Below are 18582 nucleotides of genomic sequence, written 5' to 3'. Positions count from 1 at the left end.
CAGTCACAAGTCTGTTCTCCATGTCCATGAGTTTTTTTCTTTTCCTTTGTGCCCTATATTAGATTCCAGATATAAGTGATATCATATGATATTTGTCTTTCTTCTTCTGACTTTCTTCACTTAGTATGAGAATCTCTAGTTCCATCCACATTGCTGCAAATGGCATTATTTTATTCTTTTTTATGGTTAAGTAGCATTCCATCATGTATTGTACCGCATCTTCTTAATCCATTCATCTGTGGTTGGACATTTAGGTTGTTTCCATGTCTTGGCTATTCTGAATAGTGCTACAATGAACATAGGGGTGCATGTATCTTTTTCAGTGAATGTTTTGTGTAGATATTTGCCCAGAAGTGAGATTGCTAGATCATATGGCAGTTCTATATTTAGTTTTCTGAGGTATCTCCAGGCTGTTTTCCATTGTGGTTGTACCAATTTACATTCTCACCAACAGTGTAGGAAGGTTCCCTTTTTTCTACACCCTCCGGCATTTGTTATTTGTGGACTTACTAATGATGGCCATTCTGACAGATGTGAGTTGGTACCTCAATGTAGTTTTTTTTTTTTCTTAAGGATATCACTGTATTCTCAGACAGGCATTTTCCCCCCATGGCTTCAACACTTTCCTCTCAAATATAGAATACAAAAAATTCTCAAAGCTTAGAACTGGATCACTTGGCCCTTTCTCTTCTTATCTCTGCTTGCATCTCTTAATGGCCAGCATCCTCTTGGATCTGCAGTTGGGCTCAACATATTCAAGCCTCAGCACAATCTTCTTTGTGGTTTCATCCTGCTTCCAGAAAATTGGCTTTGTTTGCCCACCATAGCCACTCTGTTTCCTATCATAGCACCTCTTTCCCTGGGCATAGAGGGAATCCTTGCCCTTCTTATACTGGGTCACTTTGTGGGGCTGCTGCTTTCCACACTTCTTACAGAAAGTCCTCCAGGTTTTAGGTACGTTGACCATCTTTGCAACAGAGGTGTTTTCACGATGAAAACGGAAAAACTGGTGTCCACATTCCCCTTTTCGCTCTACTCTAACCTCACCAGAAAGGGAGGAACAGGCTCAATGCAGTTTTGATTTACATTTCTCTAATAATTAGTGATGTTGAGCATTTTATTTATTTATTTTTAGGCTTAAATTATTTTTTCCAGTTTTATTGAGATATAATTGACATACAGTCCTGTATAAGTTGGAGAAATATTTGTTTTAAAATCATATTATTTTAAGCTTCTTGAAGAACGGTATACATTCCAAAAATTACTTACATGTATGAGGATTTTAAAACATGTCCGCAAATTCTCTGCTACTCCTTCTTCCAAAGGTAAAGCCCAATTCTGCTTCCCTTGATTGTGGGGACCTAGTAACTCACTTCTAATGAATAGAAAGTTATGGAAGGAACAGCATGTGACTTCTGAACACAGGCTATAAAAAACATTGTGGCTTCCTCCTGCCCTTGAGGAAGGCCCTATCTGGAGGAAATGAGATGCCAGGGTGTGAGGACACTCCAGCAGCCCTCTGGAGAGATCCACATGGTGAGGAACTGAGTCCTCTTGCCGACAGCCTGTGAGTGGCCCATCTTAGAAGCAGATCTCCTAGCCCCAGTCAAACCTTCAGATGACTGCAGTCTCACTAAACAGCTCGACTCTCTTTATGAGAGATCCTGATCCAGAACTACTCAGTTAAGCCTTTTTCCTATTTCTGGCCCAAATATATTGTATAATATAATAATTATTTATTGTTGTTTCAAACCTCTAAGTTTTTTTTATTTTTATTTTTTTGTCTTTTTTTTTGCTATTTCTTGGGCCGCTCCCGTGGCATATGGAGGTTCCCAGGCTAGGGGTCGAATCGGAGCTGTAGCCACCAGCCTACACCAGAGCCACAGCAACACATGATCCGAGCCACATCTGCAGCCTGCACCACAGCTCATGGCAACGCCAGATCGTTAACCCACTGAGCAAGGGCAGGGACCGAACCCGCAACCTCATGGTTCCTAGTCGGATTCATTAACCACTGTGCCACGACGGGAACTCCTCCTCAAACCTCTAAGTTTTGAGTACTTGGTTCCCCCCAAAAATCAGCAAGTGTGCTGATCAAAGAATTTTCAGAAACTGAACTCCCTAGTTCTCAGATCAAGAAACAGAACATTATTTCATTACTTCCATGATTTTAGAAGTCCCTTTTCTGTTTCCTTCTAGTTATTACCCTCTTCCCTGAATGGTAAGTATAATCCTGACTTTTAACAGCATACTTTTTTCTTTTTTTTGGGAATATATCAGTTAATATTACTTTGTGTCTGGCTTTTTTCACTCTATATTATATTTATGAAATTTAGCCACATTTTTTTAGTGTAATAATAGGTGATTAATTTTTATTCTATGTAGTTTTCCATCATATACATATAAAAGTATTTATCAAAAGCATATATTATTTATTAATTTTATTTAATAGTTTTTTATAGCCACATTTTAAAATAAAGTTTTACACTTGGCAGTGTAGGTGAAAGTATAATCACCACTTTCTTTCCCATCTTGAGAGGGAGATGTTTGCTGTTGGTTTTGGATCCAGATGGATCTGACTTTGATATTTAGTTTGTCAGTTCTTTTCTGTGTGTATGTGCGTGCTTTTGAAGACATTAATGAAAGACATATACATATATTAATCTATCCATAAATATATATAATATACAAAGCTATATAAACATATTCCACCAAAGGAACAATGAGAAAAATCATATAATTTATCTCCACAGACACCAAAAAATTTCTTAAGTTAAATACCCTTTCCTGAAAAAAACAGAACATAATAAAATAGAAATTCATGAAATTGCCGTAGCATGTTCCACCAGTTCAATATCTTAACAAAGACATTCAAGAAAATCAGTGCTAAAACTAATATATTTAATAACAGAATTTGCAAAGGAAACAATGTAAAATGTGAGCATAGAGAAATTTAGTAGTCATCATATTAACTACATGATTAACAAACTATATAATTAATAGATGGCAGAAGACCGCATTTATAATAAAAATAAAGATAAAATACCCAAGAATAAAGTTCACATGAAATGTTCAAAAATCTGTGTGAAGAGAACTTGAAATGCTTGAAACACACAAAATAGGGCTTGCACAAATGGAAAGGTAACTCTTGTTCTTGGAGCAGAAGACTCAATATCAGAATTATGTCAGTTATTAACTTACACATTTAATGTAATCTGAATATGAATATCAAAAGCTTTTTCTTCTAGAGATAGACAAATAAAGTCTAAATTCATATGCAAAAAAATAAGTATGCAAGAGTAGCTAGGAAAATTAAGAGTAATCATTAAAACAATTGATATTCCTATGTAAATAAAGTAGGAATTCCATAAATAAACACAAGTCTATCTGGATATTTAGTTTATGGTAAAGGTGGCATCTCAAATCATTATGGATAAAAATGAGTCTTAGTAAATAATGTTGGAGCAACTGGGCAGCACTTAATAAAAGATAAAACTGTCTATACTTCATACTATAATAACTTCAAGTGAATCAACAAAAAGAAAGCATACACGCAGCAAAAAGAAACATTAAATTATTTAATAATCTTGAAGCAAAGAAACTTAAAAACTATTTCATAAAATCAAAAGCCATAAAAATTAATACATATATTAATTAATATAATAATTAATACATATATTATACATATGTATAATAATAATATAATACATATATTAATTAATATAATAATTAATACATATATTATACATATTCCATAAAAGTAAAGAATTTTTGCTTGAGAAATACCCATATTGTTGTTTGTATAAGAAATAGTATAAAAAAGCAAACTGCTCTTGAAGTCAAAAGGTGAAGAATAAGCTGAGAGAAAATTATTTGCAACTCAGAGTGTTAATTTCCCTCATATAATGATATGTAATAAATTGTTGGTACTATAAATATTTCAGAATACATGAATGGAAGAGAGGCAATAGGAACACTATCCCACCGGTAAATAAACAGAAAAACTTCTGTCACTATAATGTATCATATTTTATTCCTTCTCTTTGCTACCACACATCAAAGTATTATTTAGCCACTTTGGGATTGTAGTACCTGTGTCTTTCTTCCTTACAATTTGTTTCTCCGAGTTACACTGTGTCTTCTCCAACTTTGCTTCCTCCCTGTGCCTTCTCCCTATGTTATTAAAAAAATAATAATAAAAATCCTAGAACACTAAAGTATTTTTCCTCTCCCTTTAAGATATGTAAAATGTATACTTCCTAAAATATAAAGTTATATAATTAGCCAAGTATGTAAAAACGATAGCTAGAAACTATAATTTTAAATGAAAGGGTTTTTTTTTGATATTATACTCTTGCTGAATTGCATGGAGAGAGTTTATTTGCTACCTCAATGAGCAATTATCTTTCAAGCATAGTCATTTTATGACTGTTTAGAATTATTTATAAAGCTAAGTTACAGGTCAAGTAAAAATTTCCACAAACTACTCTATCATGGTTCATTTATTACCATCCTCTAGGAACTTGACCCTTTGAGAGGGGATAAAAAGCTCAGGAAATAAGAGTAATTCCATTTATTCCCTTAGTAATCTTATCAATGGGTGGCGTCAGATGAAAAGAAAAACTAATATTTTAAAGAATTGAAACATTATGCTCTGACTCACAACGGAAATCCAGGACTATAGGGATCATCTTGGACATAACGGTGAAGTCAAAAATATCCTTCTTCTGTACTGTTCTACATTCTCTGAGAAAACTTTCTCCAGTGCCCTTTTCCCAACTGCTCCCCTGGGCTGCAGATGTACACTTAGAGCCGGTGTGTGATGTTTCAACCTTATGTGCACTTTTTGCTCTTAATTGACTGCTATTCTTTATCTTTTAAGGTGTTAGGAAAAAAGCTGGGGGCCCTACAGCATGATATGAATATTTGATTGCGATCCAGACAAATGAATGTCTAGTATTTTGAGCATCTTGCTTAAAAGGAGGTACTTTGGGGCAGAAGGACATGTGCACAATGTAAGTAACATATTGGTTACTTATTATAAGTTAAATTACGTTGATAATTAATAACAGTAAATAAGTGTATGTAGATGCATCCTCACTGAGCAACCAGGTAAACTTAGTTTACATGGATATTGTGTTTGATTACTATTCTAAAGGACAACTAGGATAAAAATAGAATCAGGCTAGGCTGGAGGCTTACTCGTCTTATGATCACAATATTATGTATTTTATGTATTTATTTTATTTTTAAAAATTGTAATGATTTTTATTTTTTCCATTATAGTTGGTTTACATGTTCTGTCACTTTTCTACTGTACAGCAAAGTGACCCAGTCCACACACACACACACACACACACACACACACACACACACATATACATTCTTTTAAACATTTATTTTGAATAAATAAATGTTAAAGTGCTTTTAAGGATATAAAGGCATAGCTATTTAACTCCATCTTGCAAAGATCAGAAAGATGATAATATCATTTAGTGAACATATAATCTGGACAATATTTGACAAGGAGAAGATGTTAGGCCATGAGCATGTCATGGGCATGTGATACACTTGTTTGTGATGTTAATGTGAGCAAACTCAGTTTCTCCAGATTTAGTATAGAGTAGGCATAGGCAAACTATAGCTTGTGTGTCAAACCCAGCCTTTTTGTCCTTCATTTTTGTATGGCTTATGAACTAAGAATGGTTTTTATATTTTAAATGGTTGGTGAAAAACAAAGAATGATAGTATTTTTTTTTTGTCATGTGAATTATATGACATTTAAATTTCAATGTCATAAATAAAGTTGTATTAGAACACAACCACATACCTTTGTTATGAATTGCATATGACTGCTTTTGTGCTAAATGGCAGATTTAAAGTAGCCGTGACAGAGAACATTTGGCTCATAAAGACTAATAAACGGATTACTCCCCGATTTTATACAGAAAGTTTCCCACCTCCTGGTGTAGAGCATGAAATGAAGAAGATAAACGAGCATGAGCTACCAAATTTGCAAGACTTTCCATACCAAAGACAAGCTTTTCAACTTGGCAACATATTTCTGTATACACCTTAGGTCTAGTATATTTTAATGTCTGGAAACTAAGATGAATATTTTTAAGGCCTTTTTTCAGAAGCATGGAATTTGAAGTAATATCTTCTTTTAGATACAATTTATGTATAAAACTTATAGACATTTCATTGAAAAGTAATTTTCCTTTTAGAGTCTACAGTGACAAGGGCTATAAAGATGAATACAAAGTTGGTCTTGCCCTTGAGAAGCTGACAGTCAACTGGGCAAAGCAGATGTGTAAACAATAGCTTAATAATTTCATAGGATAAATGCTCTCATATAGGTCAAAATTGTATATAGATTTTCCCTCTTCCACTCCATTTTTCTCCTCGCTTTTAGAATATTTAACTAATGATACAGATATGACCTTACTAGTCCCTTGCTTTAGTCCTTCAATTGCTACCCTTCTCATTTCAGAATAAACTCCAAATTCCTAAGCATGAAATTCCAGATCCTTCATTATCCATCATCTAAATCTGTCACTTCATCTCTTTTATTCCCTTTCCAATGTTTTTCTGAATTACTATTTGATTGAAAGCTGTTGCCCTTCCTTCCTACAGCTGGTCTTCCACCTGGCTACTGAGAGAGGATCCTCTCTGACCAGTTAGAACATTGCATGGTGATGGGTTCAGAGATGGGCCCAGTACCCAAGCCAGTCCTATGAAAGGTAAATCTAGAATTCTTGGTGGAAATATTAGGAAAAAGATACACTTTTTCTGCTGGAGTTGCTAAGCTTGGGGATATGTCAAAACTCCTTCTATTCCCATTGTGGCTCAGTGGGTTAAGCACCTGACTAGTACCCGTAAGGATGTGAGTTTGATCCCTGGCCTTGCTCAGTGGGTTAAGGATCCAGAGTTACTGTGATCTGTGGTGTAGGTTGCAGTCACAGCTTGGATCCTGCATTGCTGTAGATGTGGCATAGGCCAGCAGCTGTAGCTCTGATTTGACCTTAGCCTGGGAACATCCATATGCAGCCCTAAAAAGCAAAAACAAAGAAAAAAAAAGACAATAAAAAGCCCTAAACTCCTTCTGATGTCTTAATTATATCAGCCACTTTTTTTTATTAAGCCAGTCTGAGTTGAATTTCTTTCCCTTGAAGCCAAAATAATGGTAGTATGGTACACTTCACAAAAAGTTGACATTTAAACTGGATAAAGAAGAATAAGGACTCGAACCTGCATCCTCATGGATAGTAGTCGGGTATGTAACCCACTGAGCCATGACAGGAACTCCATCCTATTACTTATAAATTTTTTTTTTAAATTAAAGTATTCCCCCAAGTCACAGCATAACTACCTGGCCTTGTCTCTGCAATGACTCTGGTTCCCTGTTACTTTGAGATGAAGTCTGAACTCAGCATGAATGATTTTTTATAATCTAGCAACTGCCTTTGGAGAACATGCTCCTTCTCCACCAATCACTTCCTTACACAGTGACTCGGGACCAGTGGAACGAATTTTCTTGAAATCAGTTCCTCTGTTTCTTTGCTATTGAAACTCCCCCTAATCAGTAGGTTGTTTTTACGCTCATAGTCCACTAAGTATTCTACTCAGGTAGAAAAACAACCTCTTAATGGTTATATAAATGATTATATGTCCTGAGTAGAATATTTGGAAAATAGAGAAAAGTAAGAAAGAAAAAAGAAAAAAAAGAAAAAGGTATTACAATCTCATCATCCAGAATTGACTCATCTAAACATTTTCATGAATTTTCCTCTGGCTTTCATTTTATTTCTTACTGAATTATCTTTCAGTAATTTTTCTCATGCTATATATACAATTTGGATCTTTTTTTTCCTTCTATGGTATAAGCAGTTTCCAGCAACATTTGAAGTAATTTGACAACTTTATCTTATTGGTTATATCATTCTATTGATTGGGGAGTCTTATTTTAGAATATGTAGGTTGTTCTTAAGTTAGGGATGCCATAAGTAAAGAATTCATGAATATCATGAAAGAGCATGAGCTCTGTAGTCAGACAAATCTGGGCTTGAGTTTCGGTTCTGTCATTTATAAATTATATGGTCTTGAGTTTATCCATTCACTCATTTATTCAGCTGATATTTATGGAAAGCCAATTATGAGCCAGGCACTGATTTGGAGATGGTGAGATAGCATTAAATAAGTCAGCTTTTCGACAAGTCTCATAGAGGAGAATGATGATGAACAAGCAAAGAAGGCATTGACATTGGGTAGTGACAAGGGCCATGAAAACAGAATGAGGTGATAGAGATCAAGGCCAACAAGCTCTAGATAAGCAGAAATACTTTTATCTTATTCATTGTTTTTTTAATCTTAAGATAAATAGGTGCCTGGTGAATCTTTGTTAAATAATTGCTTGATTTATATTATCAACTGGCATTATTGTTTTAGATGTAAGTAAATTATCAAAGTTATTATTATCTGTCAATAGATGGCAATGTATGAATTTTCTAGATTAAGTATGCTAACATTTAATAGGATTTGCAACTTTTGCCTCATTGCAAATGATTTTTTCACTTTCTTCGTATTTTGCTTTAAAAGAAAATTAATTGTCTTCCCAAGAAAATTTGTCATCAAATGTTACATTATAAAAACAGTGATTTCAAAAACAAAACAAAACTATCATTTCCCTATGAAAGGGGGCTTAGCAGTTCTTGTTTTTCTGATTCATAATAACATAAATTACTTTCATGCATACATTTTGATGACATTAGATTACAAAAATATCTTCGCCTGCCTTACAACTACTGACTAAAATGTATTGATGGATCAAAATGGTGACGATGAAACCTAAACGCTTGCCTTTCTTTCTGCTCATAAGTGTAGGAGCCTCTTAACAGTCTTCCATCACTCGTGGCCTGGTTTCACAATTTGCTTGCAGCACACTTCAGAAGAGTCTCAACTAAAAAAAAAAAAAAAAAGTAGTGCAATGGTAAATAAAAGATGCTCAGGGAGCAGGCTGTGTTTCTTAAGTTTTGTCATCTCTTTTTTTCCTAGGTGATGCTACTGACTCAATTATGATCTGCTTATGAACACAACACAAATTGGGTTCCTTCACTCATCAATCCTGGCTTATCCTATTTGTGTTATGAATCAAACACAAACCCACACTGAAGGGAAAACCCTCGCACTTTAGTTACCACCCAAACAGGACCTAGTTAGAGACACCAGCTTTCTCTCTGGTTGTGGACATTAGCCCTGACGTGACAGCCCATAGTGAAGTTAGGATTTCTGCCTGGTGCATGTGTGTCTCAGCTGGGAAGAGTCATCACTTTGATCCTTTTTATCCTCCTATTACTAGGTGAATGCCTAGGCTGGGAAGCAGTCAGTTGTGCACAGTCAAGATGAGAAATGTGTGCTGTGCTTTGAAAGTGAGTTCTGTCTAGTAGCTGAGGAAATCAAATGCAGTCTCCTTGGGACACCGGAAGCTCACTAAGTGGTCTGCGGCTGGAGTAATTCATCCACACGAGGCCCAGGGGAATGATGACTCTCTAAAACGGCAGGCATACTAGTCTGTTGGTCCGAGACAAAAGCAGTAATAAAAGCAGGTGTCCTATAGTTTCTGTTGTCTTATTCCCTAGATTCATGGTTTGTCCTGTCTTTGGACTTGATCTGATTTTAATGATATTCTTCAAGGAGGGTGGACAAAAATCACATCATGTCACTCCCCTCCTCAACCCTCTCCCCTCCCACCTCATGGCTTTCCATTGCACCTGGAGTAAAATCCAAAGTCCTTCAAGGTTCTGCATGACTGGGCTCCTGCAGTCTGTCCAGCATTAGCTATGACCTTGATGGCTGTCCTCCAGACACTCTGGACATTTTTTTTTTTTCTGAATACCCAGTGCTTAGAATAGTCTCAGTTGTACTTGGTAGTCAACATATACTTGCTGAATGTTGAATAATTGAATGGTTCAGAGTAGCTGTTAGCAAAACTGGCTACCCATTTGAATCACCAAGAAAACGTTAAAAAATAAGGACTTCTGAAACCCATACTTAGAGTTTCTGGTTTAATTTCTGCTATGGAGTGGGGTTTTTTTGGTTTGTTTGTTTGTTTGTTCGTTTTTGTCTTTTTGCCTTTTCTAGGGTCACACCTGTGGCATATGAATGTTCCCAGGCTAGGGGTCTAACCGGAGCTGTAACCACCGGCCGGAGCCAGAGCCAGAGCCACAGCAACGTGGGATCCGATCCATGTCTGCAACCTACACCACAGCTCACGGCAATGCCAGATCCTTAACCCACTGAACAAGGCCAGGGATCAAACCTGCAACCTCATGGTTCCTAGTCGGATTCGTTAACCACTGCGCCACGACAGGAACTCCAGGAGAGGGTATTTTTAAAGAGTTTCTCAGGTGATACTGATGCAGGTAGAATTGAGAAACTGTGGTCTAGAGGAAAGGATAATTGTTAATAAACTGCTAATGTGGTTTTCTCAGGATCTGAACTCTCACTCTCATATACTGTTGCTATCCCATAATTCTATATGTTCTCAAAAAAATTATTTCCCTATTGTTATGAGAATCTGCTGGATTTCAAGTGACTAGTAGATACCTGCTGTTATGATACAATAAACCTTGGTTTAATTTTGTTTTCTCTGTGCTAGAATCACTAGGTTAGGTTCCCGGAAACTTCTGACATGGAAAAGGAAGGGCCATTTGAATCTATTTTATACACTACAGCTTTGCTGATTAGAAATATGTGGGTATCAGCCAAAGGTGTCGTCATGTTGGCTACATGACTATTGCAAACAAACCCCAGCACCCAGGCAGATCTGAAGTTCAAAGCTTATTTAGACTGGGAACACTTATTAAAGAAAATGTCATTTGCGTTCAGAATAATGGCTTGTAACTCTTCCAGCATTATTTTTCACCTAATCGGATTCGTCTTCTACAGAGCAAACTCAAAGGAGGAAATCTGGAAATTTTGGCCTGGTATAAACACAGAGACCAGATGGCCGACAGGTACTGAGCTGGTTTTTGTAGTGGGGTACACTGAATGAAAAAGACAAGTCTCTTTAAGACGACAATAAATTTCCCAAATGGCCTGTGTGAAACCTTTAAAGGTTGAAGATAAAGGCTTTGGGTTACGTTGTCCTTCATATGAAAAGGGGATAAATGGAGCCAGGTGGGCTGCTATTTCAGGCTTGAGCAGAACTGTCTTCTGAAACTGAACATCATGAAAGAAACTGGATGGCGTTTGGAAGCAGTAAATTAGAGTCTCCACTGGAAGCACAATGTGTGCGTGCTATCTGCTTGCAAGGATCCTTTCGAAGGTGGGAGTTTGAGGTCTCAATTAGAGAGGATCTACCCTTGAAAGATCCTTTTAACTGTTGGAGATGGAAAAAAATAGTTTCTTCTAGATAGGAAGACACTAAAAGAATGTGAATTTTCTTTCCTTGTCCCCTTCTCACCCTCAAATACTTGTTGCACTACAGGTCCACGATTTATTAGTCTCAGTTTCCAAATCCAAAAAGTGCTTGAAAGTGAGTTCTTGTTTTCATAATTCATTTGAGGACAGAACTTGTCCTGAATTGATATGATGCTGTTAGTAATCTTTATTTATTCTACCGAACATGAATATTCCTGTGTGTTTCATTGAAGTCATAACCACATGACCATTGGGTCTTTCCTCAGACTTTCTTGGGGATGCTGCATGGTACTTGGTATATGAGCCTTATTACCTTTTTAAAATCTGAAAGTTATTAATCCCAAAGTATATCTGCTTATGTTAGGAGAATGCCCAAATTTGTGAATCCACATAAATTAAAATGCTCACTAGGGTTGGTGAATTGGCACTGCCACACCAGGTACTTATAAAAAAACATTTATTTTTAAAATTTTATTGGAATATAATTGACTTCAGTATATAGCAAAATAAATTGGTTATAAATATATATACATATATCCATTCCTTTTCAATTCTTTTCCCATATAGTGGTTACTACACAGTACTGAATAAATTTCCCTATGCTATATAGTAGGTCCCCATTACCCATCTATTCTACATATAGTAGTATGTATATATAAATTCCAACCCCCCTAATTTATCCCCCCCCCCACATTTCTTCTTTGGTAAACATAAGTTTGGTTTTGAAATCTTTGAGTCTGTTTCTGTTTTGTAAGTTCTATTGTATCATTTCTATTAGAGTTCACATATTAGTGATCACATATATTTGTCTTTCTCTGTCTGACTTCACTTCGTATGATAATTTCTATGTCCGCCCATGTTGCCGCAAATGACATTGCTTCATGCTTTTTTATGGCCAAGTAATATTCCATTGTGTATATGTACCATATATTCTTTATCCAATCCTCTCTTGATGAACATTTTGGCTGCTTCCATGTCTTGGCTATTGTAACTAGTGCTGCAACTAACATTGGGGTGCGTGTATGTTTTTGAATTATACTTTTCTCCAGATATATGCTCAAGAGTGGGATTGTTGGATCATATGGTAGTTTTACATTTAGAGTTTTTTTGTTTGTTTGTTTGTTTTGCTTTTTAGGGCTGCACCCATGGCATATGGAGGTTCCCAGGCTAGGGATGTCTAATTGGAGCTACAGCTGCTCGCCTGCCCCACAGCCACAGCAACACCCGATCCGAGTGCATCTGTTACCTACACCATAGCTCATGGCAATGCCAGATCCTTAACCCACTGAGTGAGGCCAGGGATTGAACCTACAACCTCATGGTTCCTAGTTGGATTCGTTTCTGCTGCGCCACGACAGGAACTCCTACATTTGGCTTTTTAAGGAACATTCATCCTGTTCGCCATAGTGGTTGTACCAATATGTATTCCTACAAACGGCATAGGAGGGTAGCCTTTTCTTCACACCTTCTCCAGCTTTTATCATTTGTAGGCTTTTCAATGATGGCTATCCTGACCAGTGTGAGATGGTATCTGATTGTAGTTTTGATTTGCATTTCTCTAATAATTAGTAATGTTGAGCATCTTTTCATGTGCTTTTTGGCCATCTCTCTTCTTTGGAGAAATATCTCTTTAGATCTTCTGACCATTTTTTAATAGAGTTGATTTCTTTACATAAAGCTGTATATTTGTGTATTTTGGAAATTAATCTCTTGTCGGTCATTTCATTTGCAAAGAATTTTTTCCCATTCTGTGGGTTTTTTCATTTTGTTAATGGTTTCCTTTGTTGTGCAAAAGCCTTTAAGTTTAATTAAGTCCAATTAGTTTATTTTTGTTTTAATTTTCATTATTCTAGGACACACCAGGTACTTTTATTTTTAACGATGCCAAAACATGGCAGTAGCTATAACTGTTTTCAGGGCAACATACCTCTGAGGTAGTCTGACAGAGAGTAGAAAGACTCTTAATTCACAAACTAGAAGGCAACATCTAGTAACATATCCTAAAGGTTCTTTTTAGCACTCCAGGGCTGGTAAAGGTGGAGTCTAATATGAAGTTTTTACCTTAAAAAATGTATTGTTCTTTTAGCAGCCTTCAAGCCAAACCCTGAGTGATGATTATGATAAGATTTATGTAAACATCACAGAGATAAAAGAATTGGTTAATTGAACTGGTTTGAGTTGGGCTTGGATAATTATTCTGGACTGATATGTAACAGATTTATTTGGACTAGATTCATAAGTTCCTTTCCTATGAAGTGGTCAAAGATGGAAAAAAATGAGTTGATTGCTTTGATTTGCCTATTTGGAATCAGTTAGGCAATTTTATGTGCCTGAAAACAATTAATGAGGTTTAATTTCACCTTAATTCAGAGGCCTTAATATGAAGAAAACACACTCACATGCACACTCAATTACATAAATGGAATTTTTGAATGTACTCAGTGCAGTTGTAATAGTTGAGATAAGAACATACACAGTGACACTTTTTAAATTCTGGCTCACTGGTTAGTTAGATTATTGACAGTTGGGATTGACCATTGTAGATTATCCCAAAGAATCTAAGCAGAAAACTACAATTTATAATAAGAAGATTATTGGGCTCGGTATCTTCTCAGGGCATGCTCATTGTTAGGATGTCCACTACAAAGACTTATTTTCTTTTTCATGTGATGTGTTGAAATCTACAGTAAGCTTACAGATGGTATAGATTTCGTTCTCTGTGCCCTAACTGTAATCTGGCAAAGCATTGCCTTGAATTATTGCTCCTCTGGAAAAATATAGGCATCCTAAAAACTTTTTGAACTGGAAAGATTTTTGGAAATTACCTACCAATCTCTACATTTTACAGATGAGGAAATGAAGAGGGTTTATCATTTTGCCTTTTAGATGCTGAGATGATGAAATCCCAGGAAATGAAGTGGATTTAGTTGTGACCATATATTCTTTTAGTCCACTCTAGAAAGCTCTGTTTTCAGGCATCGTGGAGAAGAAAGTCTTTGTAGTTAATTAAATATCTTATTATGGGAAAGTTTCCTGTATCCCGAAATATGCCAGTGACTGGAATATGTTAATTATTAAAAGTATGCAGTTTATAATGTCATCTTTTTAGAGAAGTCAGAAGGCCCCTGTAGGATCGCATCTGGTGTATTTTGCCAAGTCCTTTGACTTACATGATCTCTTTTAAGGTTCCCCAAACCTTTAAAAGTGGTAGATAGATATCATTATTATTATTATCTATGTTTTTCAGATGAGGAAACTGCTTCAGTAAGGCTGTTGTCTTAACTAGTTTGCTGAGAGTTAGGATTTGAACTCAGTTTTTGTATTTCTAAATCGTGATCTTTTCACATTACCATTCTTTTGAGTGACAAATGAGTGGGGTAAAAGAATATTGTTTTAGATCGACTGGATTTGACTTCCTCTCAACATTATACTCATAGAATAAGAATTTATTAGGCTTACAACCCACTCCTAACCTGTCCCAACATTTGTTCAAGACAGTGATCAACTGTTTGGCAACAAGAAGACAAAACCCTGAGGATCTGTCTGAGCTTTCTCCACTGCAGTTCTCCAGTGTTAGAGCTGAGTCTGTTTAACTTATTTTTTCTACGTGAATGATCTTTGGATTTTTTCCTAGCTCCTGACATTTATTTTTTATTCATTTTTTTGTATTATACATACACACACTTAAGTTTGAAATAATTGTAGATTTACAGAAACGTAGGCGGTAGAATTTGCCTGTACCTTCTCTAGGCTTCCTCTAATATTAACAACGTATGTAACTTTGATACATTTGTCAAAATGAAATGGTATTAAACTATAGACTAGACTACAGACTTGATTCAGATTTCACCTGTTTTTCTGTTCTAGGATCCAATCCAGGATATCAAATTGTATTTACTCCTGCTGTCTTCTTAGTCTCTTCTAGTCTGTGTCAGTTTCTCAGTTTTTCCTTGCTTTTCATGACCTGATGCTTTTGAAGAATGGTCTGTAAAATGTTCCTCAGTTTGAGTCTGACCGATGTTTTCTCATGATTAGACTGAGGTAATGTAGTGTATTTTGAGGAAGAATATCAGAGGTGAAGTGCCCTTCTCACATCATGGGGTACATGATAGTAACGTGGCTTGTCACTGGTAATGTTCAACTTGACCCCATTGTGAAAACGGTGTCTGCCATGTGTCTCCGCTGGGTCTATCCCTCCCACCCCACCCTTTCTATACCCTAGTCTTTGAAAATAAGTCACTAAGTTCAGCCTACATTCAGGGGGAGAGAAATTAAACTCCACATCTGGAAAGAGGAGTATCAAAGAATTTGTGGACATATGTTAAAACCACCACAGTAATTAATATATATATTTTGGGGAGTTACATTGAGGTTATTCAAACATCCTGTTCCTCCTAAAAATTTCACCCACTAATTTTAGCATTCATCCATGGATCTTGCCTGCAACTATTATACTGTGGTGTTCTAATGGTGGTTTTCTATTTCACTCGGTCCTTTTAGATTTATTATTTTAAGTTCCTCTGTATCAAATCTATCCAGGCTTTTATCTAACCTATCATTTATCTATATCAGTATGAACTCATGGATATATATTTTTTCTTTGACTTATTATCCCTTCCCATCCTTAAATATTTGTTGATCAAATTGTTCCAGTTTTGGCCATTGGGAGCTACTGGAATGCAGTGTTTATGTACAGTCTTTTTGTCTTTGTTGTTACAGTTTCATGACAATATTTTGAAGTTGGGTTTTCTCCTTATCTTATCCTTCCTGGGTCCACTGACTCTGATTGTTGACCATGTTTTCTTCCCTGTGAACTTTGTTTTAGATCTCTCTGGCCTGACTGTGCTTAATCGTGGTGTCCATTTCCTGTGCTAATGCCCAGCTTTGGTGCCAGTCACCTATTCATCTCGAATCAAGAGGCATCATCTGGAGTTCCCGTCGTGGCGCAGTGATTAACGAATCCGACCAGGAACCACAAGGTTGCTAGTTCGGTCCCTGCCCTTGCTCAGTGGGTTAAGGATCCGGCGTTGCCGTGAGCTGTGGTGTAGGTTGCAGATGCGGCTCGGATTCCGCGTTGCTGTGGCTCTGGCGTAGGCTGGCGGCTATAGCTCTGATTCGACCCCTGGCCTGGGAACCTCCATATGCCGCGGGAGCGGCCCAAAGAAGTAGCAAAAAGACAAAAAAAATAAATAAAAATAAAAATAAGAGGCATCATCCCTAGTGTGACTGATTCTGTGGTTCTGTGTTGCCCCTGATCCATGGTCCACAGTGGAGATATTTACAGAAAACCATTTCCCAGGTAACAGAAACCCAGCCCCATTATCTTTACCTTTTAGATACTTTTGATGAAAATGGTTCTTAAATATATCATAGATTTTGCCAAAGCAAAATGAATACAATAGATCTTTTTTTATATCTCAAGGTAGTATCAAGAGCATTTTATTTATTTATCTAATTGGAGTAGAGTTGACTTATAATGTTGTGTTAGTTTCAGGTGTGCAGCAAAGTGAATCAATTAAGTGTATACACATATCCATTCTTTTTCAGATTCTTATCCCATGTAGGTCACTACGGAGTACTGAGTAGATTTCCTGGTGCTATACAGTGGATCCTTGTTGCTTATCTATTTTATATATAGTAGTGTATATATGTTAATCCAAACCCCTTAATTTATTCCTCCCCACCTGTTTTCCCTTTAGTAACCATAAATTTGGTCTCAGGATCTTTGAGTCTGTTTCTGTTTTGTGAATAAGTCCTTTGTGTCATTTTTTATTAAATTCATCTTAGTGATCTCATGATATTTGTCTGACTTACCTCACTTAGTATGATAATTTCTAGTTGTATCTGTGTTGCTGCAAATAGCATTATTTTGTTCTTTTTAATGGTTGAGTAATGAATATTACTTTCTATATATGTACCATATCTTTATCCATTCTTCTGTTGATGGACCTTTAGGTTGCTTCCATGTTCAAGGACATTTTTTCAGATTTCATTTTTATAAAGTAATGGTTTCAAGAACATTTGATATACCTTGGGCTGTTTGCACTTACAACCTGAACATTCCCTGGATCCCACAAGGTAGTAGATCTTAAATGAGGCCATCCTAACCATTTACATCCAAGTCTGCTGAATCAGTATAGCCCCTACTTCAAGTGACAGGATCCCAGCTCTTTCTCCCTCAAGGGAGGGCTGCCTTACATATAATTCCCACCCCACCTAATTTCTTCATTCCTCTGCCCCAGCTGCTATAACTTTTTCATATACTCATTGTCTTCTGTGGATCTACTCATTGCTTGTACTTCCTCCACAGGTCTGTTGATTGATTAATCCATGAAAATCATCACTTATTAAACACCTACTATTCACCAGGCACTTTTCTGCAGACTTGGGTTAGACCAGTAAACAAAGTAGACAAAAATTCCTGTTCTCCTGGAGTATTCAAGTCAAGAGAGGCAGACAGTAAGTAATATAAATCTCACTGGGATGCTCTCTCCCTTACCTGCAGGTTACTTATTGCTGCTCTAAGTAACTTGCAGGTCTGTGGGTCTCTGGATCTCAGGCTTTCAACTTTCTGTCTTTGACTAACATCCATCACTTGGTGTTCCTATAGCAGAATTACTGGGACTCCTGAATTTATAACTTTTCAGGAATAGAATGGGAGGAAATAGATGCAGCCCTCATGTTCCACCACAGAACAACTGATTCTTATCAGCACATCATGTCCTGTTTCTAAACCTCCTTTTAAAATAATGGTGATTTTTCCATGCAAGGGTCCCATGCAACTTGAATTCTGTGACCATCCCTCTCTTGTTCTGTCTCACATGGCTGCATATGTCTAACTTTCAGATATGTATAGAGCCCTTGTTCTTCCCATGACATACTTTAGCACAATTAAAATCTTAGAATTCTGTTAGATACTGGTTGATGGCATCATCTAAATTCATAAAGGCGTGTCTGAGCCTCAGCTTTGTCCCAACTGTCAATTATATGCAATTAGTAGTGAGTGTCTTCTATAAACTGCCTGTGTGTCTAGGAGTTCCTTTTTCCTTTTCAAACTTATTCTGAGTTGGCAAACCATATTATTAATGTTGTTAAACTTCTGTTTATTTTGTTTTGTTTTGTTTTTTGCTTTGCTTTTTAGGGCTGCACCATGGCATATCG

At 36.5% G+C, this 18582-nt stretch overlaps 2 protein-coding genes across 2 annotated transcripts in view; one reads left to right on the top strand and one right to left on the bottom strand.

Annotated features, from left to right (window-relative positions):
* Positions 1 to 16391, top strand: part of TSPAN8 (tetraspanin 8) — a 55007-nt gene extending 38616 nt beyond the window's left edge. The window contains exons 10-13 of the mRNA XM_047788531.1: positions 4883 to 5015; positions 6637 to 6743; positions 10948 to 11015; positions 16247 to 16391. The gene's annotated coding sequence lies outside the window, so the exon portion shown is untranslated. The remainder of the gene's footprint in view (positions 1 to 4882; positions 5016 to 6636; positions 6744 to 10947; positions 11016 to 16246) is intronic.
* LOC125131762 (60S ribosomal protein L36a-like) lies at positions 692 to 967 on the bottom strand. The gene has a single exon (XM_047788532.1). It carries the CDS (start codon positions 965 to 967, stop codon positions 692 to 694), a length of 276 nt encoding a protein of 91 aa, XP_047644488.1.
* Positions 16392 to 18582: the final 2191 nt, after the last annotated feature.

The sequence above is a fragment of the Phacochoerus africanus genome, chromosome 7 (genome assembly GCF_016906955.1).
Source record: "Phacochoerus africanus isolate WHEZ1 chromosome 7, ROS_Pafr_v1, whole genome shotgun sequence".
Taxonomy (NCBI): domain Eukaryota; kingdom Metazoa; phylum Chordata; class Mammalia; order Artiodactyla; family Suidae; genus Phacochoerus; species Phacochoerus africanus.
The sequence above is the reverse complement of the archived record's forward strand: the minus strand, read 5'-3'. Positions and strand labels throughout refer to the sequence as shown.

What these genes read in the sequence shown, in the direction of transcription:
- LOC125131762 (XM_047788532.1), bottom strand. Translation starts at nt 967, where the DNA reads ATGGTCAACGTACCTAAAACCTGGAGGACTTTCTGTAAGAAGTGTGGA.